The 26,233-nt window shown below is 42.7% G+C and overlaps 1 protein-coding gene across 1 annotated transcript in view; it reads right to left on the bottom strand.

Moving 5' to 3' along the window:
* LOC116519576 (A-kinase anchor protein 13-like) overlaps positions 1 to 26,233 on the bottom strand; it is a 204,194-nt gene that overhangs the window by 86,334 nt on the left and 91,627 nt on the right. Inside the window, exons 3-4 of the mRNA XM_032233524.1 lie at positions 17,895 to 17,938; positions 6,587 to 6,737 (exon numbers count right to left, since the gene is read on the bottom strand). Of these exons, the coding sequence (XP_032089415.1) occupies positions 6,587 to 6,737; positions 17,895 to 17,927 (184 nt within the window). The 5' untranslated portion in view covers positions 17,928 to 17,938. The remainder of the gene's footprint in view (positions 1 to 6,586; positions 6,738 to 17,894; positions 17,939 to 26,233) is intronic.

Consider the following 26,233-nt stretch of genomic DNA (forward strand, 5'->3'; position numbering starts at 1 on the left):
TTATGCGTCGGGGCGTCTTGCATGCTTGTGCAGGTGGTGGGGCATGCAAGGGGTATTGCGCGTGCATTGCATTATGCGTGTGGACACGCACATACATGCTTTCAAAACACGGCGGCCAAAAGGTTATCCATTAGTGGTCTAGTGAAAAGAAGGACCAGGGGTGACTTCATAGCACTGTTCCAATATCTAAGAGGTTGCCATAAAGAAGAGGGGAGTCAACCTCTTCTACAAAGCACCTGAGGGCAGGACAAGAAGCAACAGATGGAAACTAATCAAGGAGAGAAGCAACCTGGACCTAAGGAGAATGATGAACCTGTGGAAATGTTTGCCTTCAGAAATTGAGGGTGCTCCTTCACTGGAGGCTTTTAAGAAGAGACTGGACAGCCTCTTGTCTGGAATGGTGTAGGGTTTCCTGCTTGAGCAGGGGGTTGGACTAGAAGACCCCCAAGGTCCCTTCCTGTTATTCTGTATTCTATCCAACTGTGGGCTATTCTGCCTTTCATCTGACCATTCCGACGTAGCGTCTCTCAGAGTGATTCTCACATACAGTTTTATACTTGATGGATCCCTGCAGTGATCGCAAACATGTAGGCAATGGAGACAGACACCTTTTCAGGTGCCCCATTTCAAGAAAAAAAAAATGGCAGAGATTGAAATGGCATATATGGTTTCAACATCTCATTTGCCATGATCGTGTGCAGAGGTTCCAAAACATCAGGAGAAGGTGGCCATTTTTCAGTTTTTATTTGTTTTTAAATCAGTCCTCCTCTTTTTCTTTCAAGGATTACTGGCTGTTGGAGGTGGGCAGCTAATGAATTTAAGCTGACTCTTCCGGTTCCACCACAAAACCGCGGTCGACTAAAGCGCGTGTGACTAAAGCGCGGTGACAAAACCGTGCCATCAAAACCGCACGACAACAGCGCGCCGACAACAGCGCGCCGACAGAAGCGCGCTGTAACATAACCCTAAAAATAACCCTAAACCTAACCCTAAACCTAACTAAACCTAACCCTAAACCTAACCCTAAACCTAACCCTAAACCTAACCCTAAACCTTACCTTAAATTAAATCGCGCTTCTGTCGGCACGCTGTTGTTGGCGCACTGTTGTCGGCGCACTGTTGTCGGCGCGCTTTTGACATCGCGGTTTTAGTGCCGCGGTGTTGTCGGCGCGCTTTTGACGTTCACGGTTATGTCGTGCCGCGGACTCTTCCATGTTACCTATGCATGTCACATCCACTGAGTTGCCGTGACACGGACACCTCACTGTAAGAACTGCATCAATGCATCATAGCACAGTCTCCGTCCCAAATCCACCTCTGTCCTGTTTAACCAGTGAGAAATGCTAGCTTCTCTTGGAGGGAAACCCAGCAATCAGACTTGATAGGAAAAATAATATGGAAGGCATTCTCTTCCTGCTGACATTTTGGCCTCCCCTCCAGCTGTACTCCATTCAAATAGACTGCTTTTATCACCAAGCTGCTTGGAGACACAACACTGTTGTGACTAAACAAGAAATATTGGCTGCTTCACTACAGCATGACTTCACATCCCATCCAGCCAAGTGTGGAATCCAGCCTATTCAAGATCAACTTTTCTGAGGACTCAAATCTCAAGATCAGACAGCCCAGTTTCAGAAACTATTTCAAGCTTCTCTAGGAACCCCAACGTAGCATCACTTCTGTGGCTGATTGAGGGTGGCCACATTAATGGGTCTCCTGAAATCATTATGATGTAGTAAAAAAAAATGTCACGTCTGGAGGAATATACTGGAGTTCACTCAAGGGCACAGGACATCTCTAATACTTATTCGGCTTAAATTCTGAGGATATCGGCAAGGGAAACACTAACATTTGTTCGTGAAGATTTAGCGTGGAAACTCTTTTGCATTTGGATTGGCAATTAGGGGCACTCTTGGCTCACCAACAGAAGAGTTGTAGCTCAGGGTTGAATTACTATGGGGTCCTTGGTCCTCTCTGAGCTTGGTGGGTAAATAGAGCTCATAAAAAGTGACTCCTGGCAGGACGGGAGGGAGGGAAGGAGGGGAGGAAGGGAGGGGAAGGAGGGGAGGAGGGGAGGAAGGAGGGAGAGAAGGAGGGAGGAAAGAGAGGGAGGGGAGAAAGAGAGGGAAGGAGAAAGGGAGGGAAGGAAGGAGGGAAGGAGGGAAGGAGGGAGGGAAGGAAGGAAGGAAGGAGGGAAGGAAAGAAGGAAAGAAGGAAGGAAGGAAGGAAGGAAGGAAGTCACTATTGAGAGTGCCTGGACTGCCATGGTCTCTCTTTGAAATCTCTAAAAAAATACTTACTCTCCAAAATCATACAAGGAACTGAAAAGACGATTGAGAATTGTATTTGGGGGGGGGGGAGAGCACTTGATATGTTTCCTAACAAAGTGTCTTATGAAGCCAAGGCCATATGACTATTACTTTCAAGCAACCACACCTTACACAACTTGTTTACTTATGTGATTCCTCACTACGAAGAGTAGTTCATCAAAGGATGGGGGGGAACCCTACAATCTCTACAAGACACATAAAAAAGCAAATAGTTCTGGAGAATTGTTTGGAAGTACCAAAACTATAGTACACATAATAGGGGTGTGTGCATGCATAATCAGGCGAAAAGTATGTGCAAAGTGCACATTCAAACCTAACGATGAGGATCTTTAGTCAGAAAGCTCTGTGGTGAGGTGCTCTCTGAGCTTGGCTGTTTTCTTGCAGACCAAATTAAGTAACATCCTCAATACTGGAGGGGGTGGAGAGGAGGAGGACGATAACAACGACGAGGACTGTGGGGTCTTTGGTGCTCTCTAAATGTCGTAGTTTTCTTGTAGATGTTTCACTACCCAATTAGGTAACATCATCAGTGCTAGAAGGGAGTAGGGTTTGCTCTCTTTTTATATACTAATGGATTAAAATATAAAATATATATTTAAAAGCCACTGGGTGGTTTATCTGGGCCCTCGTGGTCACCCTGTCTGGCCTGGAAGCCATCTTTTACGCTAGGCCTTCAGGCCTGCCACATTTTCTACTGTGGGAAAATGGGAGGGGGGATTATATGGAGTATGGGAGATATATAGTCTAAATAACATTCTTTTCTCAGAGAGTCAAGGACGTCTTGCCCTGCACCTGGAGTGGTGTGACTGGGAGGCATCTCCAGTTTTGGATGGTGCCTGATTGGACCATGTGACTGACAGGTGGGTGCTGGGCAGGGACTTGAACTTTCCTTTGGGTGGGGAGAAACCTGGAAGCTTTCAGATTCGGGTTTTCCCAGATGTGCCAATAGGACATCTCTAATAAAAATGGAACTTTGAGGAAATTCAAGCCTCGGAGTCTTCTTTCGTTGGGGGTGTTACTTGGGACCCTGACACACACTTGAGTAATGCAAATGTGTGTGGAGCCTTCTTGGCTGCAGGAAGTTTTCCTTCCCTGTGTCCCTTCACTGTTGAAAACAGACACCGGCTGTTCGGGATAAGTCAGCGTTGACTGCATCTCAAACTGAAGCGCAAAGGATTCCCTGTTGTGTGCAATTCAACATCTGCACTACTCAAGTGATCCCGAGGACACAGATAAACCTCCAAGTGGCCTCAATGACTCTCTAAAAGGATGCAAGTGACCAGTTGTCTGCAAGGAATATAAATCCTTCCTTTCCCCACCATCCAGTCAGAGCTGTTGAAGCTTCATGGATAAGAAGTGAAATGTCTTCAAAGAAAAAGAAGAAAATCCAGTTGCCTTTGGGGGAAAAAAAGCCTCTTTGGGACACCCATGACCTGGATAAGAACCCAGATTGTTGGGGACAACATGCTAACTCTATAAACCAGAGAGAGCTGTAAAGCATTGTGAAGCGGTATATAAGTCTAAGTGCTATTGCTATTATTGAGAATCTCCATAAACATTATTTACACACAGCACTTTAGTATCTTTTACATTTATGTTTCCATTGTAGTTTTTGAGCAGTTCATTTCCAATGAACCATTTCTCTAACAGACAGAAAAGAGCTTCCTCTTCATTACTGCCCATCTCTCATCCTGCAGCACTCAAAGGATGCTGGATCTGACTCCCTTTCTGTTGTCACCGATACGGCTTCAAGACACACCATTGTTGTGGCCCCCCCAGAAGCCAGCGGAGCTGGCAGCAGAGTCGGACAGTGAGGAGGTTGGGGAGGAGCATGGACCAGTCCTGGAGGCTGGGGAAGGCTCGGACGAGGGTGTTGCATCAGAGGCAGAGGTGGGGCCAAGGCCATCTGGCAGTTCTCAGCTGCCTTCAGAGCTAGACAGCAGAGAGGCAGAGGAACAACTGGAGCCTGTTCCCAGGGTAGCAATAGCAATAGCAGTAGACTTATATACCGCTTCATAGGCCTTTCAGGCCTCTCTAAGCGGTTTACAGAGAGTCAGCATATTGCCCCCAACAATCTGGGTCCTCATTTTACCCACCTCGGAAGGATGGAAGGCTGAGTCAACCCTGAGCCGGTGAGATTTGAACCGCTGACCTGCTGATCTAGCAGTAGCCTGCAGTGCTGCATTTAACCACTGCGCCACCTTGGCTCTTTTGAAAAGTGTAGGAATATGCATGCACACAACTGCCAGAAGAAAAGAACAACTCAGAAATCAGGGTCGATGTGGGAGTAAAGCCACAGGTGGACGGTGATTGGCCCCTCCCAGAGGAAATAAAAAAGGAGCAAAAGGGGAGTGGGCTTTTGCAGGAAACAATTGGTTTGTTCATTCATTCGTTTCAGGAGTGTTAAGATCTGTCCCTGAATCTCAGAGACTCAGAGACTCTGTGCCCAGTCTTTCCTTGCACAGCACTGCGTTTGGAAAATATTTCCATGGCAGCTTTCCAAGCTAGATGAGGTCTGTGGTCATAACTTCACCTTTGAAAGACTGTTTGCCAGGTCTTTGCTGAAGGTGAATGAGAGGAATTCACATTTGTTAATAAAAGGGGTTTTGTCGTGCTTCGTGCTTTTTTGGTTCTGTCAGTCTTTGATGAGATAAGCAAATAACAGGAGCAAGTGACCAAAGAGAGCAGCAAACCAAGAGATGGGGAGGGATGATTCCTGACCCAGTTGGGTTTCTCAAACTCTTGAGGTCCTGGTGAAGGTCAAAGGAGAGCATGATGGCCAAAAGATTTTTTCCCTCCTTCTTAGGCTGTTGAATTTCACAAGAGCGTTCGGTTTAAAAAGCGAGCTGCTTTCCCCCCCACCTTTGTTACTTTTGAAAAGTGTAGGAATATAAGAAAGTTTGCCTCATCATGAGTCATTTCACTGGTCTATCAACATCTGCATTGTTTTCCCAGACTGGAAATGGCTCTTCGTTGTTTGAAAAGAGAGTCTTTTCCCAGTTCCATCAGGAGATGGTGAGGTTGACCCTATGACACTCTGCAAAAAATGACTGAATCCAATTTCCAGTGGACAATGGGTGGAGACACCACTCCCTGCCTCTGCAATGAGTTGGAGCAGCAAAATTATTCAGAGCAAAGGAAATGACAACATTCAGCTCTCGGTAATGCAAACTGTGTATATAGAGCCCTAATTTCAGAAACATCTACCCAGCTCTTCTTGGGTTTGCAAAACCCTTACGTTTATCCTTGGTACGATTCGTTAAAATGAAAATATTAAATGCAAATAAAATAAATGCGAATATTTTTGTTACTTAAAAGCCTAACAATCATTAAGAACTAACTAGGCAGAGTATTTTGCAAGGGAGAGGAGGAGGGAGGGAGGAAGGAAGGAAGTCACTGTTGAAAGTGCCTGGACTTCCATGGTCTCTCAGTGAGAGGGAAGGAAAGAAGGAAGATGAAGGGAAAGATGGAGGGAATAAGCAAGGAAAGGAGAGAAAGGGGAAGGAAGGAAGGAAGGAAGGAAGGAAGGAAGGAAGGAAGGAAGGAAGGAAGGAAGGAAGGAAAGAAAGAAAGACAGAAAGAAAGAAAGAAAGAAAGAAAGAAGAAAAAGAGAGAGGGGAAGGAAAATAGAAAGAGGGGGGGAGGGAGTGGGGAGGGAGGAGAATTCCCACCACATAATTAGTGCCAGCAATTCTTTGAAAGCCCCACTGTTTTTTTCCAAAGGGAGCCAAAGGGACCATCTTCTCTGGAAGCTGCACTCTTTTCTAAAAATCCACTTCACCAGTGATGTTCCAGCCAATCTCCCCTATGCTGGAAGTGGGGGCTTAGTGGTTCAGGATGCTTGGGAGAGCCAGCTCTTGTTTTAGCATGTTGAGCACAATGCAACACACAGGTTCAAGCAAACTGGTGTCATAAGACCAAACTCTCTTTTACTAAGCTAGATTCAGAGTTGTGTGAAGTTCTCCATGGTTTTCACCTCTATTTCCCCACCTTCCCTTTTTTCCGACAAAGAAGTCATTCGCTGGAAGCGTTCTCCTCTGCCCACCTTTCTATCCAAGTTACAGACCAGTTCTTCCTGGGCACTCTAGCTCACAAGCAAACCATGCTTCCCCATAGAGTGCCCAGGCACGATGCTACTCCTATGGGGAGAGTGCCAGTTTTGTACCCGTGCTCCATTCAGATGCACGGACCCAATGCACTAAGAGCTGCGCAAAGGGATGGATAGGATTTTATGCCTCCTATTTTTGCAAGCTTACCTGGAGCAACGGTTTCCAACCTCCCTGAATCAAGCTTCCTAGTGCTAGTGCAATGTTGAAGGGCAGATCCAGTGAAAACGAGGTAAAAAATCACATCGTCACTTTCAACATGATCATCTTCAGTAAGCAATATGGTGATTATGCTGTCACCCTAAACGATCAAGGGAAAGAAGAAAAAGAGAAGCGTATGAACTTTTAGCCTTTACAAAAAATTTAACATCCATTCATGGAACAGATCTGTTTAGTAATAGGCACCTTAGGTGGAATCCGAAAACATCTGGAGAATCCCTAGGCATTGACAAAATTACCATCAGTCAATTGCAAAAGGCAGCTTTGCTTGGAACAACTTACATCCTGTGATTTGACCTTCAATGTTATTAAAATGTTATTTAAATATGACCCAGCCGTGTGCAGCAGCTGCCAAAAAAGCCAACACAGTTCTAGGCTGCATAAACAGAGGCATAGAATCAAGATCACGTGAAGGGTTAATACCACTTTATAATGCCTTGGTAAGGCCACACTTGGAATCCTGCATTCAGTTTTGGTCGCCACAATGTAAAAAAGATATGGAGACTCTAGAAAGAGAGCAGAGAAGAGCAACAAAGATGATTAGGGGACTGGAGATTAAAACATATGAAAAATAGTTGCAGGAACTGGATATGTCTAGTTTAATGAAAAGAAGGACTAGGGGAGACATGATAGCAGTCTTCCAATATTTCAGGGGTTGCCACAAAGAGGAGGGAATCAAACTATTCCCCAAGGCACCTGAGGGTAGAACAAGAAGCAATGGGTGGAAACTAATCAAGGAGAGAAGCAACTTAGAACTGAGAGAAATTTCCTGGCAGTTATAACAAGTAATCAGTGGAACAGCTTGCCTTCAAAAGTTGTGAATGCCCCAACACTGGAAGTCTTTAAGAAGATGTTGGATAGCCATTTGTCTGAAATGGTATAGGGTTTCCTGCCTAGGCAGGGGGTTGGACTAGAAGACCTCCAAGGTCCCTTCCAATTCTGCTATTGTATTTAAACAACAGTGTGGTCCTTCTTTCTCAGATCTTGGGAAGAACTCAGTAGGAATAGGAATATTCTTTATTGGTCAACTGTGATTTGACACACAAGGAATTTGTCTCCGGTGCATAAGCTCTCAGTGTACACACAAACAACAACATAGTGGTAAGACCAGAGGTGGTATTCTACCGATTCGCCCAAACCGGTAGTGGAAATCACGGGTCCCCACCCCCACCACAGTTCTACGGCATCCCGTTTAGGTTCTTTTCTTTGCCAAAAACAGAAGGCTATGCGCATATGCGGTGGCGGCGCATGCACTCACATTTGCAAACTGGTAGGGAAGGTAAGTGAATACCACCCCTGGGTAAGACATAGATCGTAACTCATAGGATACAGTCATAATCATAAGATACCAACAGGAGAGGGTAGTAGGGAAGATAAGAAGATGAGGAAAACGAGAAGATGAAAAGGAAGAGAAGATGAGAAGATAAGAAGGACAATAGCAATATAGTTCTACTACAAATATCTTTAGGTATAAGACAATGCTGAGAGAAGTGGGTGTTTAGCAGAGTGATGGCATGGTGGGAAAAAACTTTGTGTCTTGGCATACCATGCCCTATAGCGCCACCCTGAGGGAAGGAGATGAAACAGTTTATGTCCAGGATGTAAGGATGTAGATATTTTCTCAGCCCTCTTTCTGGCTCATGTAGTATACAGGTTCTCAATGGAAGGCAGGCTGGTTGCAATTGTTTTTTCTGCAGTCCTAATTATCCATTGACGTTTCTACCTGTCCTGTCAGGTGGATAGAAATTCCATATCCAACCTAAACATTCGGGTGAATGTGCAACCAACCATAATAAGTAAAATAGCATACCGGTAAGTTATTAGGACAAATAGGATGAATTAAAAAGTTTGGTGCTAGAAGGGGGCGGGAAATTGCATGTGGGTCTTACTAAGAAAGTGAGGGATGCAGTGGCTCAGTGGGTAAGACGCTGAGCTTATCGATCAGAAAGGCCAGCCGTGCTGCGTAAGGGAGTGAGCTCCTGTTACTTGTCCCAGCTTCTGCCAACCTAGCAGTTTAAAAGCATGTAGAAAAATAGGGACCACCTTTGGTGGGAAGGGAACAGCATTCTGTGCGCCTTTGGCGTTTAGTCATGCCGGCCACATGGCCATGGAAACGTCTTCGGACAGCGCTGGCTCTTTGGCTTTGAAACTGAGATGAGCCCTGCCCCCTAGAGTTGGGGACAACTAGCATATATGTGCGAGGGGAACCTTTACCTTTACGTTATTGTGACAAATTGGATGAATTTAAAAAGTTTGGTGCTAGAAGGAGAAAATGTTACTAAGAATGGTTTTCAAGGTGTGGAGACAAGTTAGGCTTATTCTTCGAAGAACAATTGGGAGACATCATTTTAGCCAGATCTTTATATGCTAATGATTTCATTTGGCTTTTTTTTTAATCTTCTCTCTTCTTAAATGTATTGGATTTCATTTGCCTCAATGTCTCTGGAGATTCTCAGACATCCAGGACATGGCTGTCCCAAAGGTGCTTTTTCAAGAGCCAACTGGACTTTCCTGTTTTTGAATTCCCTTGCATGACACTTCAAAGAAATACAAGAAAGTCCAGTTGCCTCTTGAAAAAGCACCTTTGGGGTTTGGGCCTCAAGTCTTCCTGCTGTATAGAAAAGGCAAGAAACACAACTGGTCAAATAATAGAAACCATAATAACCCTCTAGGGAGGCAACTCCTTATGCAAGGAAAGTGTATCCATGCTCCTAATTATTGTAGAAAGGGACAAGGGAGATATATTGATGGAACTGGGGGTAATAAACAACTTCCAAAACTTTGGAGCAACAAAATAACCCCCGTACTCCATCCCCTTCAGCCTTAAAAAGTGGCAGAAAAACAGAAGTTTCCTTCAGACAGAGAAGAAACAAAACCAGAATAAAAAAATTGGCACAGTTTATTGATTACTGCTTTTTTTATTCCAGACTAGCTGATAACTTGGCGCTGCCCAGGGATTTATTTATCCCAGCCCTCCTTCCTTCCGTGAACCTCGCCGCAATTTCTAATGTTGTATTTTCTACCAGAGGGAGCCCCTTTGTGGAGTACAGTGAAGCCGTTAATATGGCAACTCCACACCGCTGTACCGTAGAAGCCATTTTAAGGCAGTACGGTAGAAGCCATTTTAAGCCACAACAGGCTCTCAACAGAACACACACACTGAGGGGTGTTAGGGGTGTTTTACCCCACAGTATTTGTTTCCAGAGAGTAAGTCCATCTGTGTACCAAGTTTGGTTGAAATTGCTCGAGACGTTCCAGAGTTATGCTGGAACATAAACACAAACACACCACAGCCATTTATACATACATATATGTGTATGTATGTATGATACACACATACACACACATATACATACAGAAACACACACACACACACACATGTATATGTATATGTATAAATGTTTTCAGCTTCGTGCTTGTGCTTTGCTCGCACAAGCACGAAGTTGAAGGCACCAGACTGAAGATGGCAAGTGAGACCTCGTCAAAAAGTCACCAAGATACTCTCAATCTTAAACTGGAAAAGACCCAAACACGCCAAGACCTGCATACCTGTACCCCTGAAAATCTACAAAAACGTAGATAGATGATAGATAGATAGATAGATAGATAGATAGATAGATAGATAGATAGATAGATAGATAATAGAAATATAAATAATAGAAATATAAATAAATATAAATAATATAAATATAAATATAAATATAAATATAAATAATATAAATATAAATATAAATATAAATATAAATATAAATATAAATATAAATAATATAAATATAAATATAAATATAAATATAAATATAAATATAAATATAAATATAAATATAAATATAAATATAAATATAAATATAAATATAAATATAAATATAAATATAAATAATATAAATATAAATATAAATATAAATATAAATATAAATATAAATATAAATATAAATATAATAATATAAATATAAATATAAATATAAATATAAATATAAATATAAATATAAATATAAATATAAATATAAATATAAATATAAATATAAATATAAATATAAATATAAATATAAATATAAATATAAATATAAATATAAATATAAATAATGTAAATGTAAATGTAAATGTAAATGTAAATGTAAATGTAAATGTAAATGTAAATGTAAATGTAAATATAAATAATAGAAATATAAGTATAAATATAAGTATAAGTAGAAATAGAAATAATAGAAATAGATATATAGATATATAGATATATAGATATATAGATATATAGATATATAGATATATAGATATATAGATATATAGATATAGATATATAGATATATAGATATATAGATATATAGATATATAGATATATAGATATGGGGGGTGATGAAGATTGATATGGGGGGGATGAAGATTGAGTAACCGTCAAGGAGAGTGCTTGTACCAAGCAACCTTTTGATAAACACTCAGAAGAATAATTGTGTGAGTTGGGATCAGCCACCCAAGTTCATAGGTAAATTTCAAATTTGGTGCCAAAAAAAAAAAGTAAAAATCAGGAACAGAAGCAGAATGCTTTTAATCATTAGAAAAATTATATATCAGGCACAAATAACCAGGAACCAAAACAGAGTTCAGAATGTGCTATGGTTTTATTCTGTATTACCTGTACACAAGAATCGGATCTATTAATGGTCAAGGCAAATTGGCACCAGATAAGAGTCAAGGGGCTTTTAGGGAGGGTGGATGTAGATTTCTTTTTTTGGGGGGAGGGGGCATAGGGACTCCAGACTGATGATGCATTTGATCCCACCCTCAGCCTCAACAAGGTCATTTTCTGCATCGTTCCCGTAAATGATTTTTTTCCTCCTGTCGAGAAAGCGAACAAAAATATCTCGTCTCATTTTTAGAAAATGACAGAGGACTGTGTCCAGATATAGGCAGTTCTCAACTTACAACAGTTCATTTAGTGACCTTTCAAAGTTACAACGGCACTGAAAAAATGTGACTTATGACCGTTTTTCACAGTTACGACCATTGCAGCATTCTCATGGTCACTGATCCAGATTCAGAAGCTTGGCAAGCTGGTGTGTATGTATGATGGTTGCAATGCCCGGAGTTCTTGCGATCCCCTTTTGCGACCTTCCGACAAGCAAGGTCAATGGGAAAGATCCACTTTAGAACCGTTTTACTAACTTCACAACTGCAGTGATTGACTGAACAATTGTGGCAAGAAAGAAATGGAGCAAAAGTCACTTAACAGCTGTCTTGCCTAGCAACATAAATGTTGGGGTCAATTGTGGTCATAAGTCAAAGACTGCCTATATTTCCGACAAACCCGATCAGCCTGTTAGGAAGACAGGCTCAACACCTTTCAGGGCAAAGCATCCTGGTTTAAATAAATCCAGAATGTTGCCATCAAGGAAGCCTTTCCCCTTTCTTTACTTTACTTTATTGTCATTGCACCTTGTACAACAAAATTAAATGCGATCTTCAGTGCACAATGACAGTTGAGGTTGTGGTTGTTAAAGAATCCTGTGCAGTCATTAAGCACAACAGCAGGGGGTGGCTGGTTTCCTCATTGACTTGACTTATTGGAAGCTGGCCGTGAAGATCGCAAGGGGTGATGATGTGACTGTGGGAAGCTGTGATCGTTGTAACTGTGTGCCGGTTGCCCAAGTGCCCCAATCGTGATCCTGTGACTGTGGGGACACCGCGACAGTCACAACTTCAAGGACAGGCCATAAGTCTTCTTGTTGAGCACTGTTGTGACTTTGAATGGTTGCTGAACAAGAACCTCTGCAACAGCAAGGCTGCCTTGAGCTCTGAAAGAGCCGTTTAATTCAAGCGTGTTTACTTTTCCTGGTTTATTATTACCCAAATAATGTCATCTGTTAGAGATCACTACCACACAAGGTGGTTATTATAACCCCCCTTCACTTAAAGCAGCTAACAAATGACTACTTGGCCTTGCCAACTCTCATTTGGAGAAAAAGGGCTCCCGAGATCAAAGCAGACTTCTGGCCCAGACAAGCAAACAAAGTATAAGTTAATTTTGTACCTGGTTTGGACTGACTAACATTAACTTGGCTCAGTGCCCCACTGCCAAGGAAAACAGATTGCTTTCCGCCATTCGGCAGACACTTAAAAACAGTCAGCTTTTCTTTCGAGTCGCAAACCTTTCTGAAACGTGAAGATGTGTGGAAGGAATTCTAAAAGGGGTTGGGACAGCAGGAACATGGGGTTTTCCAGAGGTTTCTTCTGGTTTCTTTTGAATCCTGCCCTCTCGTTCTTTTTAATGGTTTACTCGATTTCTAAACTGGCCATCTCACCTAAGTGACTCTCGAGGAAACCTCAACCTTTGAGTAAGAGAAGAACCTGTTAGGTGCAAGATGTCAAGAGCCAGAGTTCAAAAGGACCAAGGGTGGTAAGGCCACACTTGGAATACTGCATCCAGTTTTGGTCGCCACGATGTAAAAAATATGTTGAGACTCTAGAAACAGTGCAGAGAACAGCAACAAAGATGATTAGGGGACTGTAGGCTAAAACATATAAAGAACGGTTGCTGGAATTGGGTATGTCTAGTTTAATGAAAAGAAGGACTAGGGGAGACATGATAGCAGTGTTCCAATATCTCAGGGGCTGCCCCAAAGAAGAGGGAGTCAAGCTATTCTCCAATGCACCTGAGGGTAGAACAAGAAGCAATGGATGGAAATCAAGGAGAGAAGCAACTTAGAACTAAGGAGGTGGTTTCCTGACAGTTAGAACAATTAATCAGTGGAACGGGTTGCCTCCAGAAGTTGTGAACACGCCAACACTGGAAGTTTTTAAGAAGATGTTGGATAATCATTTGTCTGAAGTGGTGTAGGGTTTCCTGCCTAAGCAGAGGGTTGGACTAGAAGACCTCCAAGGTCCGTTCCAACTCTGTTATTCTATTCTATTCCATTCTAGATTTCGAGAAGCATATCTCCAGATTCTGGATGCAGGGGAATAATAGCAGAGCGAGTTGTGTCTCCATCTGCAGGTGAGCACTTCAGTGTCACGAGGTTGTCCAGATTGAAATACAGGAAGCTGGACTGAGATGGACTTTGGATTAATCCAACCAAACTCTTCTTATAGATTTCAAGTCCCAGTAGCTAAAATAGCCAATGGAAAGGATATTGATGTAGGAGAAGAGCTTGGAAGGGCCAAGTTAAGCAAGACATTAGCCTAGAGCAAGACATTCCCACAAAAGCTCTAAATTGAACCCCTCTCGAATTCCATTAGCCTTTTTATCTGTCACCAATTCAGTAATGAACTTTAGTTGACCAAATTCTTGTGTATTGTTCTGAGCAGTGAATCTTTTGAACTGCAACTTAAGATATGGCCCTGATGCGTTCCACCTGATAACATAGGAGTTCTAACTAGAAGTACCTTCTCCTGGATCAGAAGAAAGAGCAATTTTTTTTTCCAATGCCATCTTCTCTTCAGAGAAAGCAAATTGCTAGCAAGCACATTGGTGAAACATGGGTAATGTAGGGATCTTGCAGCTGGAAAATGTTCTTGTTTTGACACATGTTATACCCCTTAAAAGAAATGCCAGTCTCTTTCCAATCTCCAACTAATTTCAGGAAATCTACATGTCAACACAATGGCTTCGGCTGTTTTTGCTTTAGGCTGAAGGGCAAGCTTTCTTTATTATTATTACTAAATGTAGAATGTCAGCGAGACAACAAATACTCAACACTTACTCATAACACATTCATTCTGCTTGATAGCGCTGGATGATTAATATCAAACTGTGAAGTTTCGGGGGGTGGGGGCAGTTGGCAACCATTCACCTCACAGCTGGCTACGAAACCGTATCACAAATGCTGAAGGACAATTGTCCAAGAAGGTGTACATAAAAAGCACTCTGACATCTTTCATCAACTCTTTTGACAAGCAGGCAACGGCCATTGGTGACATTTATTAAGAGCGTCCAACTTGGTAGGGAGAGTTTGCGATATACAAAATGGCCTGTTGTTTTTCATTTAAAAGAAGTGCAAGGAAGCCACACAGAATGTTAACTTGTATTCTTGAACTTTCGATGAAGCAAACCGTCTAAAAGTATTTATTCTTTTGAGTGGGGCACGGACAATGTGTTGGCAACTTATTTTAAAACACAGAGAAGAATAGAGAGGAAATCCAGTGTCATCTCACAGAGAAGCTCTGGGACTTTCATGTTCACAAACTTCCAAGTTTTCTAAACAAGTCTTTCTCAATCTTGCTAACCTGAAGATGTGTGAACTTCAACTACCAGAATTCCCTGGCCAGCAGAGCTGGAGAAAGCAGAGATGGGAGAAGACGTTTTGGGGATCATGATTAAAAGCCAAAGGGCAGGTTTAACAGAGGCCACTTGGTGGCGCTCCACTGTTCTCATCCAAGGCTGAGAATGAGAAAAGAGGGGGGGGGGCGAGAAAAAGGAGAGAAGAAGGGAAAAAGTTAAGCACAGAGTTGAAAAATGAATGGTTTGGGTCCCAACTCCCATGTGTAACAAGCTCAACAGTTCAATCCAGAGGTTGTCAAAACTTGAGCAATGGGACAGGTCAGCTTTCGAACCACCAAACTTTGTAACTTTGTAACTTTAATAAAATTTGTATGCTGCCCACTCCCAGGGGACTCTGGGCGGCTCACAACAAAGCAAAGACATAAAGTATTAAAAATACAATTATTTAAAACAAAATCACCATTCAGTCACGTGGGGCTGGAATATTACTCAACAGCCAGGTCTTAGTCGATTTACGGAAGGCCGGGAGAGTGGTAAGGGTCCGGATCTCCGCGGGTAGCTCGTTCCATAAGGCCGGTGCAGCTACAGAGAAGGCCCTCCCTTGGGGGGCCGCCAGCCGGCATTGTCCGGTCAACGGCACCTGGAGGAGGCCCAACCTGTGTGATCTTATTGGTCGTTGGGAGGTAAATGGCAGGAGACGGTCTCTCAGGTAGCCAGGTCCAGTACCATGTAGGGCTTTAAAAGTAACGACTAGCACCTTGAAGCGGGTCCGGAGACCAATGGGGAGCCAGTGCAGCTCACGGAGGATAGGTGTAACATGGGTGTATCTGGGTACACCCATTATCGCTCGGGCGGCTGCATTCTGAACCAACTGCAGTCTTCGAACACTCTTCAGGGGCAGCCCCATGTAGAGTGCGTTACAGTAATCCAGTCTTGAGGTGACGGGGGCGTGAGTGACTATTCGAAGTGCCTCCTGGTCCAGATAGGGCCGCAACTGGTGCACCAGGTGAACCTGGGCAAAGGCCCCCCTGGTCTGATCGACAAGCTCAGCATCTTAGCCACTGAGGCACAGCGTCCCTTAAGACAAGTAAAGATGGTTCAAACATGGAGCATCCTTTTTGTTCTTTGCCCTACAGACAAATCCCTCTTGACATTGTCCCTGAACCTCTGGCACTGCCTCTTTTACTTTCCAAATATTTTTCATATAAAAAAAGGATGACAGACGAGCAGCTACATCTGTGGTTGACTTCCAGAATCACCTTCAGGCATTTGAAGATGCAGTCCTGGTTGTAAAAATATAGACTTTCCTTTGTCATCCAAGAAATATTTCCCTCCCACCGCTCCATTGGGTTACATCTTGCCACAAGGTAAATAGTGGATCAAAAGAAGCCTAGCTTATAAAGCATTCCTTTTTTATCAAAGGAGATTAATAAAGGAAGGCCCTGTCATAACAGAAGAAATGCAGGGTCCTTTCTTCAACATTCCAAGCAAATGTATCCCAAGCAAACATAGCCAGATACACAATCATTATGGTTGACCTTTTCTCTGGAGATCTTAATTTTTCTGTTATTTGACTTATATATTTATATGTATTGACTCAACTAATCATCGCTCTGAGTAAAGTACATCAAGAAGGCCACCCCATATTGCAAATAAAACATACATACATACATACATACATACATACATACATACATACATACATGAGTGTGTGTGTGTTTGTTCCAGCATAACTCTGGAACGCCTTGAGTAATTTCAACCAAACTTGGTACACAGATAACTTACTCTCTGGAAGCAAATACTGTGGGGGTTAAGACACCCCTAACACTCCTCAGGGTATGTGTTCTGTTAAGATACAGCCTGTTGTGCCTTAAAATGGCTTCTACTGTCCTTTCTTAAAATGAATTCTACTATACTGCACTGTGGAGTTGCCGTGGTAATGGCTTCCCAGTACTCCACAAGGGTTCCTCTGGTAAAGTGGGGGAAACCCAACATTAGAAATTGCAGCAACATTCACGGAAGGAGGGTTGGGATAAATAAATACCCAGGTTATCAGCTAGTTGTCAATAAAAAAGAAACTCATAAGACAATATGTCAACATTGTATAGCTGGGGTTCATCAATTATATACTTATCTTCCAGAATATGGCTCAACAAGGTTGAGGACAACTGAATCATGTTTGTGAGGTGGAAGTATGCACACAAAAGACACTTGTTCTAATGGGTAAGCAATGTAACAAAAAAAGGCATGGCTACAGGTCCCATCAAGCACCACTGCTTTAAAGAGAGAGCCTGGAACATGCTCATTTTGTTAGAAGATGTAGGATGGGCAGAGATAATGCTTTTATTGTTGTAAATCGTCAGGAATCTGTAGCTAATTCAGCAGGTTATAAATGTGATCTCTTCGAGATGAGGTTGTCAAAACCTCATGGAGATTTGGGTCTTTTGGAGAGCAAGGGGAGAAACTTTGGAGAGCAAGGAATGTAGTCCTGGCTTTGAGAAGTAGGGGAGGCAAAACAATTGATCAGAAAGTAGAAAGTATGAGAAAGAAGTCAGAAGAACCTTGCTTGAATCTGGTTGTCCTTCAAAAGGCCCAGTGAAGGTTGCAAATGGGCTTTCAAGATTGTGTTCATACATCCTATAGTAATCAAGTACTATTGGTGGAATCGTTGTGGTGCCCATAACTTTACTTTTGGTGCCCATAAGATCATAAGATAGTGGCTGAAAAGGCAACCAAGTCAAAGGTCTACCCACATCAGGGTATCTAGGAGAACTCCAAAGAAAGAGGAGAACATGTTCTTGCTTGCAAAGAGGACTGTTCACAATTTTGCTCACCTACATTCTGCTCACAAGTGTTCCGAGCTGAGGCACAAATATTGCCAACACTCCTACAGCCATTACACCACAGGTTTTAATTATTAAAATTATCCAACTGACAGCATCTGATTCAGTGATTGATAAGCCATAACGATTTCCTAATGTCTAAATCCCCAGATGGAAAATGTAAATTGAAAAGAAAAAATGGTTTACTCACATACAATGGAGCTTGCTGTGGATTAAGTTTCATGACCCAGAACGCTAAAGGGAAAAAATAAAAACAAAAAAAAAACCATTAGTTCAATAAACACATATTAATAATTATTAATAACGTTAACAGGATTGCCAACATGATCGCCAACCTCCTATGATGGCTAGGGCGGAAGAAGAAGGAGGAGGGGGAGGGGGGAAGAGGAGGAGAAGGGGAAGGGGAGGAGGAGGAGGAGGAGGAGGAGGAGGAGGAGGAGGAGGAGGAGACGACAACTGATTAAAATACCCTGGTCTCCAGTTTGGCTTATAGTTCCTGCCATTGGGACAAGGATTAGGGACACAACAGAGGGGATTCCATTATTTACAACATAATTAAGACCAGAATTTGTATTGCTAAGCAAGGCAGTCATATCAGATTTTACAACTCTTTTTTTGCCTTAGTTGTTAAGTGAATCACCAGTTGTTTAGTGAATTGTGAAGTCTTTAAGCGAATCTGACTTTCCCCATTCCCTTTGCTTGTCAAAAGGCATCTGGAAAAGTCACAAATGATGATTACATGACCTCAGGTTGTTTCAACCATCAAAAAATACATCCGGGCTGTCAAGGGTTCGGATTTTGGTCGCATGACCATGATGGGGATTCTGCAACAGTCATAAGTGTGAGGAGTCCCTAATAAGGCACTTTTCTCAGTGCCACTGAAATTTTGAACAGTTTCTACCCAAACAGTTGTAAATTGAAGACAACACACGGTCTTAAACATCTAGAAAGAACCGCACTAATTTTCCCGGATTTGTATCACAATAAATGTGGTCAGCTTTATGGTACTGTCAATGTTCTGAGTAACACATCCCAAAAATCAGAACTCCAAGGCAGGAACGTTCCTCAGAGAACTTGTTTATTGGACACATCATATCGGCACAGCCAGTGAAAACCAACTCTAAAAGTTTCCTGCGGTTACCATATAATTAAAAGAGCAAATGTTTCCTTCCCCAGATGTCATAGGTCACATTGTCCAATCAAAGCGGCTAGCAGGCTCCTTTCACCACTTCTGCTCCTCCTCCTCCTACTGCCACCTGTTGGGATGACCTTGGTTCCCATGGGAGAGCCCTTTATTTGGTCTACAAGACCGTCTAGCTATTTCCCCCTCATCCTTCCCACCCATAGCGCATGGCAACTATGAAGCAGCACAAGATGGCTTCAGCCAGGTTCAATTCAGAGTTGACTGGTACCAAAACATTTGCAAAACTTTTTTTTAACATACTTGTTTCCAAATGGACAACAACCAAATGAATCCTTTGGTCCCTTATAAACATTGCAAATACTATTTTGTTAATCAAAGGTAGAATTCTAGTCAGGCAGCCCAAAACAGGTTTTTTGGGGAGGAGAGGGGAGAAAAAGAATGCTTTACAGAATGTTAATGATGTACATTTGTACATTCATTACCCTAAAGTCTCAAAACGTGGAGAACCTGGAGATCCGTGCGCTCCGAGTTACCCTGAGTCTGGCCAAGAGAACAAGGCCAATGCTTAACAAGACACAGTTAAGTACATTTTTTACAAGTGGATTACGCTGTGCATCTCTCTCTCGCTCTCTCTCAAAACATACGAGGCGAGGCGGTCTTGCTGGAGCTCTGTTGAGTTCAGTGAAGCCCACTTAAGATTTGTCAAAGCCACAGATGCTATTAAGACCCAACACAGCATAACCATACTTGGTGTTCTCTTACCTTGATGGCTCCAAGCTCGTGCAAGCCTGATTATTAACTGCCCTTTAAACATTTGCAAAAAAATCTGATAAAACTTCTCCTTGTATGGCATTTGCAGAAGAGCGTCCTAACAATTGTTAGTGATACGGTTCTCATGTTTCTTTTGGCAAGATAAACTCTGCAGACAATTTCCCCGGGTAGTTTTAATAAAACAAATGCTCTGCTTTGGCAGCATCATTTTTTTTTCCTCTTCCCTCACCCGACTTCCTATGGTGATAGCAGGGGAGACAAGAGGGGCAGTTTTATAGCTAGAGACACAGCCAATATGGATGCAAAAGATTTTCATCTAAAAGATTTATTTTACAAATAGATTCATCATGATGCCTGCAACCATCGATTTTCTAACTTATGATGGTTGGAGATAATGGGAGTTGTGGTCTAACACAACTCTGGGGGAGGGTGGGTGGAATATTAGATTGGGAAGGTTAACATTTAACAGAATAACAGAATTGGGAGGGGTCTTGAGGGTCCTCTAGTCCAACCCACTGTTCAAGCAGAAGACCCTATAACCATTCAGAACAAATGGTTGTCCAGAAGAAATTGGACGGTACGCCCCAGTACGGGCATACCGGAGCCTGCCTGGAGCACCGGGTACCATTTCGGTACAGTGCTCCGGAGGGCCCACCCACCCGCCCAAGCTCCTTACCTGTCCTTTAAAGCCTTCGGCGCTTCCATGCACGGCACATATGGCACCTGCGCGATGCTCCGCCGAGCAGCTGGAGCATCGCGAAGGCTTATGGAGGCATCGCTGGCAGGTACGATGCATGTGCGCGCACGCTGCACATGTTCATGTGGACGACACTAGGCAAGTTTCAACCATACCAGTTGGAACGGGATCTGGAACCCACCACTGACCCACATCTTCTGGAGGCAAGTCGTTCCTGCCACAACTGTCATGGTTAACCAGCACAATCATCCGGTTTTTCAACTTGCAACGTTGCTTAACAATGGAGTTTCTGGTCCCAACTCTCTTAGTTAATACCTGGTACGAAGAACACTAAAGTGGGATGTCCAAACATTGTAGAAGAAGACAAGAGCATACCACTTCTATGCTGTTGCCAAGAAAACTTTAAAATTGAGCTTTAAAATAGTATTTAAAAATGCAGCCACATCCCCGTCTAGAAATAATGTATCTAAAAGAGGCCTCACTTGTAAGTCTAAACTCTGGTTGTGGCAAGACGGATGGGTTATTGGGTGACTGACATCTGTATTGTCTGCTTTGGAGAAGGGTGGGGAATTATAAGGAATCTCAGCTACAGAATCACTGGCCTATGACTCATCTTCACTGCCAACCCCAGCTGTTAGGGATCAGGGTCAGGGCTCTTGACCCCTAGCAGGCAAGTCCAATTCCCAGCATTTCTTACATGGGTTAGGAAAAATCCCTGGGAAGTTGCTGTTATTGAAATACACAGCTAGAAGGACCAACAGAGGTGAAGGAAGGAAGGAGGATGCGAGAACTTAGTATCCTAGTTTTATAATGGTCACACTCTAGATTTAGTCTTTTGCAATATATTGAATTTCCTGTGTTCCCTTGGACTACAAGACGATCCAACAGGTCAGTCCTAGAGGAGATCAACCCCGACTGCTCTTTAGAAGGCCAGATCCTGAAGATGAAACTCAAATACTTTGGCCACCTAATGAGAAAGAAGGGCTCACTGGAGAAGAGTCTCATGCTGGGAAAGATGGAGGGCAAAAGAAGAAGGGGATGGCAGAGAATGAGGTGGCTGGATGGGTCACTGAAGTAGTAGGCATGAGCTTAAATAGACTTCAGAGGATGGTAGAGGACAGGAAGGCCTGGAGGAACATTGTCCATGAGGTCATGATGGATTGGACATGACTTCTAACAACTACATATTCCAGGGACAGTTGAAATCCAGAGCTAAAGGTTTGGCAAATATCCCAGTACGTCTACCCAATATTTATGTTTTATATTTTTATCCCACTAAATGCTCAGATCAAGGTCATTGATTTTCCATCAGGAAAGCCTACTCTTTCTTATCTCTATTTCTTTTTTCTATATCTTTTCTACAAAATTTGCCTTTTGAGTATCAAGTACATGCAATCAAGACCATGTGTTTTAATCCTTCTTTCTTTCCTTGCCAGTTTTTTTTTTCATTCCTTTTATATTGACCTTCACTAGCCCTTCCTCCATTTTCTTCTTCTCACTACGGCCATTTTAATTGATAAATTATAATTTAAGACACCTGCCTTCATTTTTACAGCACTGCTAGAAAACCAGGCTGGTCTCTTCCTGGATTCAGTTAACCTTGTCTTACATTTTGAAATTCGAGCTGAGCTTCAATGATTTTGGTTTTAAATAATTTGCATGCAGGGCAAAGAGATACAGACCTCTTAAGCTTTCCTGTACATCTCTTTCTCAGTTTATTGGTCCACCATTAGAACCTCTAAGCATGCTTCCCTAGTTTCTTTTAAAAGTCAACAAAATCACCCTCAAGTGTTTTTTTTAACAATCCATCATATCCCTAGATGTATTTTACATTTAGGAATAAATGTTGCAACCCATAATTATTTTTATGGAGGCATCTAGTTTTCTTCTTGATATAAAAGCAATATCTCTCCCCTTCTTCCTCCCTTGCTAGTTCTCTCCTTTCCACCATTTTAATTCTGTTCTTTTATACAAGCACTCTTACTGCCCCATGAGGACCAGGGACTTCTGGCATTGGCATATAAACAACTATATATTGTACCACATTCTTTTTCAAATGTTGGCATAAATCTTTTTTTTTTCTTCATTTTTTCTGAATGCCACCAACCACTTCTCAAGTCTGCTCCTATTCTTTTAGCATTTGTTAACACATCTTAATTCCTCCAAACCAGCTGCTCTCCCCCAAGGATTGTTTTAAAAGCTGTTTTGCCTACCTTTTTGTTCTACTTTAGTTCAAGTGATATCAGTCCTCCTCGTAAAAAGTTAGGTAGGAAACCTGACAAGATGAATATAAGAATTCTATTCTATGGTAGAGCTGCTTTAGCAGACACTTGAAAGTCTGGAAGTAAAAATCTCCAGCCAGCTCATTTTATCACATGGTAAGTTAGGGAGGGTCCTTCCTAATTTTTTTCCCCTCTTCCCATCATGCACCTGTGGGCTATGCCGTCTCTTATCAGCTCATTCCCTAGGGCTAGGCGGTACTTTTCCCTCCCATTATTCCAAGGTTGTTCTTACACACCATTACAGTCCCAAATCATTCCCAGGTGTTTAACAAATCTAAAGCTCTCCTTCTAGGGATTACTGTCCCAGCCACGCACTGAGTCTCCTGGAATCTACTTGGCTCAGTGTGTGGAACAGGTAGCATTTCTTGGCAATCCTAGATCTCAATCTGCTATTTAGTATTTAGCTTCCAGGACTGGTTATTTAATTAAGAATAGAGCTTGGAGGTCTTCTACAACTCCCTGCTCAAACAGGACACCCTATACCATTTCATACAAGTGACTGTCTACAGCAGGGGTCCTCAAACTATGGCCCGCGGGCCGGATACGGCCCACCGAAGTCATTAATCCAGCCTGCGTGAGACCACAAGGCTGCCTTGCCCACATCACACCACCTACCTGGGGGCCCCACCCATCTTTTGTGCATCCTGTTCGTGGTCTTCCTGACCTCCAGAGAGAGAGGAAGAGAGAGGGAAGGAGTGGGACACACAAATACACACACACACACACACACACACACACACCCTTCATACACAACCCAAGGCAGCCACATCCCTTGACTAACCTGCTTTCCACCCCTAGGAGCATAACAAAAGTTTAATTCGTGTGTATTGTTTGGACTGCTAAATTGGCCACGGCCACCCAGTCACATGACCACCGAGCCACGCCCACCCATCTGGTCCAGCCCCCCCAACAGTTTGAGAGACTGTGAACTGGCCCCCTGTTGAAAAAGTTTGAGGATCCCTGGTCTACAGTAATCTCTTCTTAAAAACCTCCAGTAATGAAGCACCCACAACTTTTGAGGGCAAGTTGTTCCACTGGTTAATTGTCCTCTCTGTTAGGAAGTTTCTCCTTAATTCCAGGTTGCTTCTCTCCTTGATTAGTTTCCATCCATTGTTTCTTGTCCTGCCTTCTGGTGTTTTGGAGAATAAGTTGACCCCCCTCCTCCTTGTGGCAGCCCTTCAAATACTGGAATACTGCTATCATGTCACCCCTAATCCTTTTTTTCTCTAGACTAGCCATACCTAAATCCTACAATCCTTCTTCATATGTTTTAGTCTCCAGGCCTTTAATCACCTTAATTGCTCTTCGCTGCACTTTTTCCAAAGTCCGGAGAAATGCTTCCCAGAGGGGCTGTGGTTTCAAATGCTGCCTGCATCCCGCGGATGGGGCTTCGCTTGTTTGTGCAACCCAATTTCTGGTATGCCTCAGCCCTAACCCGGTGCATGGACCAGGGGCTGGGGACCCCTGTCCTAGAAGACCTGGATGGTTCAAATTCACAACCTCTCAGTCTTGTCAGGGTTGACCTGAGCCTACTTCTCTTCATCCAAACCTATACAGCCCCCAGTCAATGGGACAAGAGTTTGATATTACTTAGTCAAGTCTAAGAGTTGAGATGTAAGATACCTGACCTCAAACGTATAGATGGCTTAACCCAATGACAATGATAAACAGGGGGAGAAAGTGTCAAGGTACCCCAAGTGTCAAGAATCTCTGCCTTGATCTCTTGACTTTGCCAACAGTGAATGGACTCAACTATTAGAGAAAAGAACAGAACCACCAGAACATTTTCTGGTGTCTGGCAGCCAAAAAAGTCAATGCAATCCTAAATTGCATTAACAGAGGGATACAATCAAGTCAAGTGAGGTACTAATACCACTCTATAAGGCCCTGGTAAGACCACACCTAGAATACTACAGCCAGTTTTGGTCATCACACTGTAACAAAGACATTAAGGTCCTAGTAAAATTGCGGAGAAGAACAACCAGGATGATTAGGGGACTGGAAACTAAAACACATGAAGAATGGTTACAGGAACTAGCCGTGGCTAGTCTAGTGAAGAGAACGACCAGGGGAGACATGATAGCAGTATCTCAATATTTGAGGGGCTGCCACAGAGATGAGGGGGGTCAACCTATCTTCCAAAGTACCCGAAGGCCAGACAAGGAACAATGGATGGAAACTGATCAAGGGGAGATTCAAGCTAGAAATAAGGAGAAATTTTCTGACCGTGAGAACAATCAACCCATGGAACAGAAGTTGGCTTCGGAAGTTGTGGGAGCTTCATCACTGGAGACTTTCAAGAAGAGATTGGACAGCCATTTGTCAGAAATGGTATAGGGTCTCCTGCTTGGGAGGGGGGGGGTTGGACTAGATGATCTACAAGGTCCCTTCCAACTCAATCTGTTAAACTCCCCCTCCCCAATCCCCATAGACTGTCCAGAAGACTGCCATGGGTCAATGATCCGTTGCTGCCTCCATAACACTAAACCTGCTCTTCTTTCAGGGATAAATGCACCCTTTCCAAGTTGAGAGATGATAATCAGAGTCCTCCAAAATTTGCTTTGTTTTCAAAATGCAAACCAAGCATTTTATTTAAATGTATTTAATGTACGAGTCTGCAGCGAAGGGGAACGCAGTCACATTCCTGATCTATGATTTGAGCAGACAAGCCAAATGACAGATGCCGGACAAATTATTTTAAGTACAAGTATGTATGGAAATAGACTAGAATGTTATACACTTTTTGAAGCATCTAACGGTGGTGAGACTTAGCAAAGAGGAACACAAAGCAACATACCACTCAGATTTGCCCAGCAACCAATTTAAGAACAGATCTGTACAAGAGAAGATTGCACTGGAATATATGCCAAAAGAAGGCAGAGGATTATAGGTTTATGAAGGCGCAATGGAAACACAGTTGTGCAGGTAGTCCACAACTTACAATCTCAGTTGAGCCCAAATTCAGCAAAATTTCAGTTGCTAAGTAAGGCGTTTGTTAAGTGAGTTTTGCCCAATTCCTGCTGTCAACTACCAAATCTTTCAAGTAAATAAATAACAATTGGAAACCCCGTTTCCCCATAATAGTAAAAAGTCACTGTTGTCTCCTGTTTAATCAATCTAAAGATGTCTCACCAGATGGCAGCACCTTGCTAACTGTAGCTCACATGCTAACATGCTCACCAGGACCATGCCTGATTAGAAGATGGAGGAAAATCTCTTAGGAGTACAAGAGCTCTTGTATCAGAAAGTCATGCAAACTATACAAAAGCAAGCATGGGTAAACTATTTCTGTATGGCAGCCCAAAAAAACCTACATAGGCATCTTTTGTGAAGCGCCCACAAAATCCGAGTTCAAACCACGGATGTTAAAGGTTTGCACAGATCTATGTCGATGCGTGCCTCAAACTCTCAGGTTAACAGATATAAATCTAGGTGCTGGATGGATTTTTAGTTTAGAAAATCCTCTTTTGGTTTATTTTGGCGAGGCTTCTGTGGGAAGTTATCATCCAGCCCCCCTCCCAGAAAAATGAAATATCCTAGGAAATATTGAAAAGGCAGAATATTTCTCTGGATGTGAAAAGAAAGAAACACGTTTTAAAAGACAGAATAGTTGCCTGCAGCTTCCTGCCCATCCC

The sequence above is a fragment of the Thamnophis elegans genome, chromosome 16, assembly GCF_009769535.1.
Source record: "Thamnophis elegans isolate rThaEle1 chromosome 16, rThaEle1.pri, whole genome shotgun sequence".
NCBI classification, from domain to species: domain Eukaryota; kingdom Metazoa; phylum Chordata; class Lepidosauria; order Squamata; family Colubridae; genus Thamnophis; species Thamnophis elegans.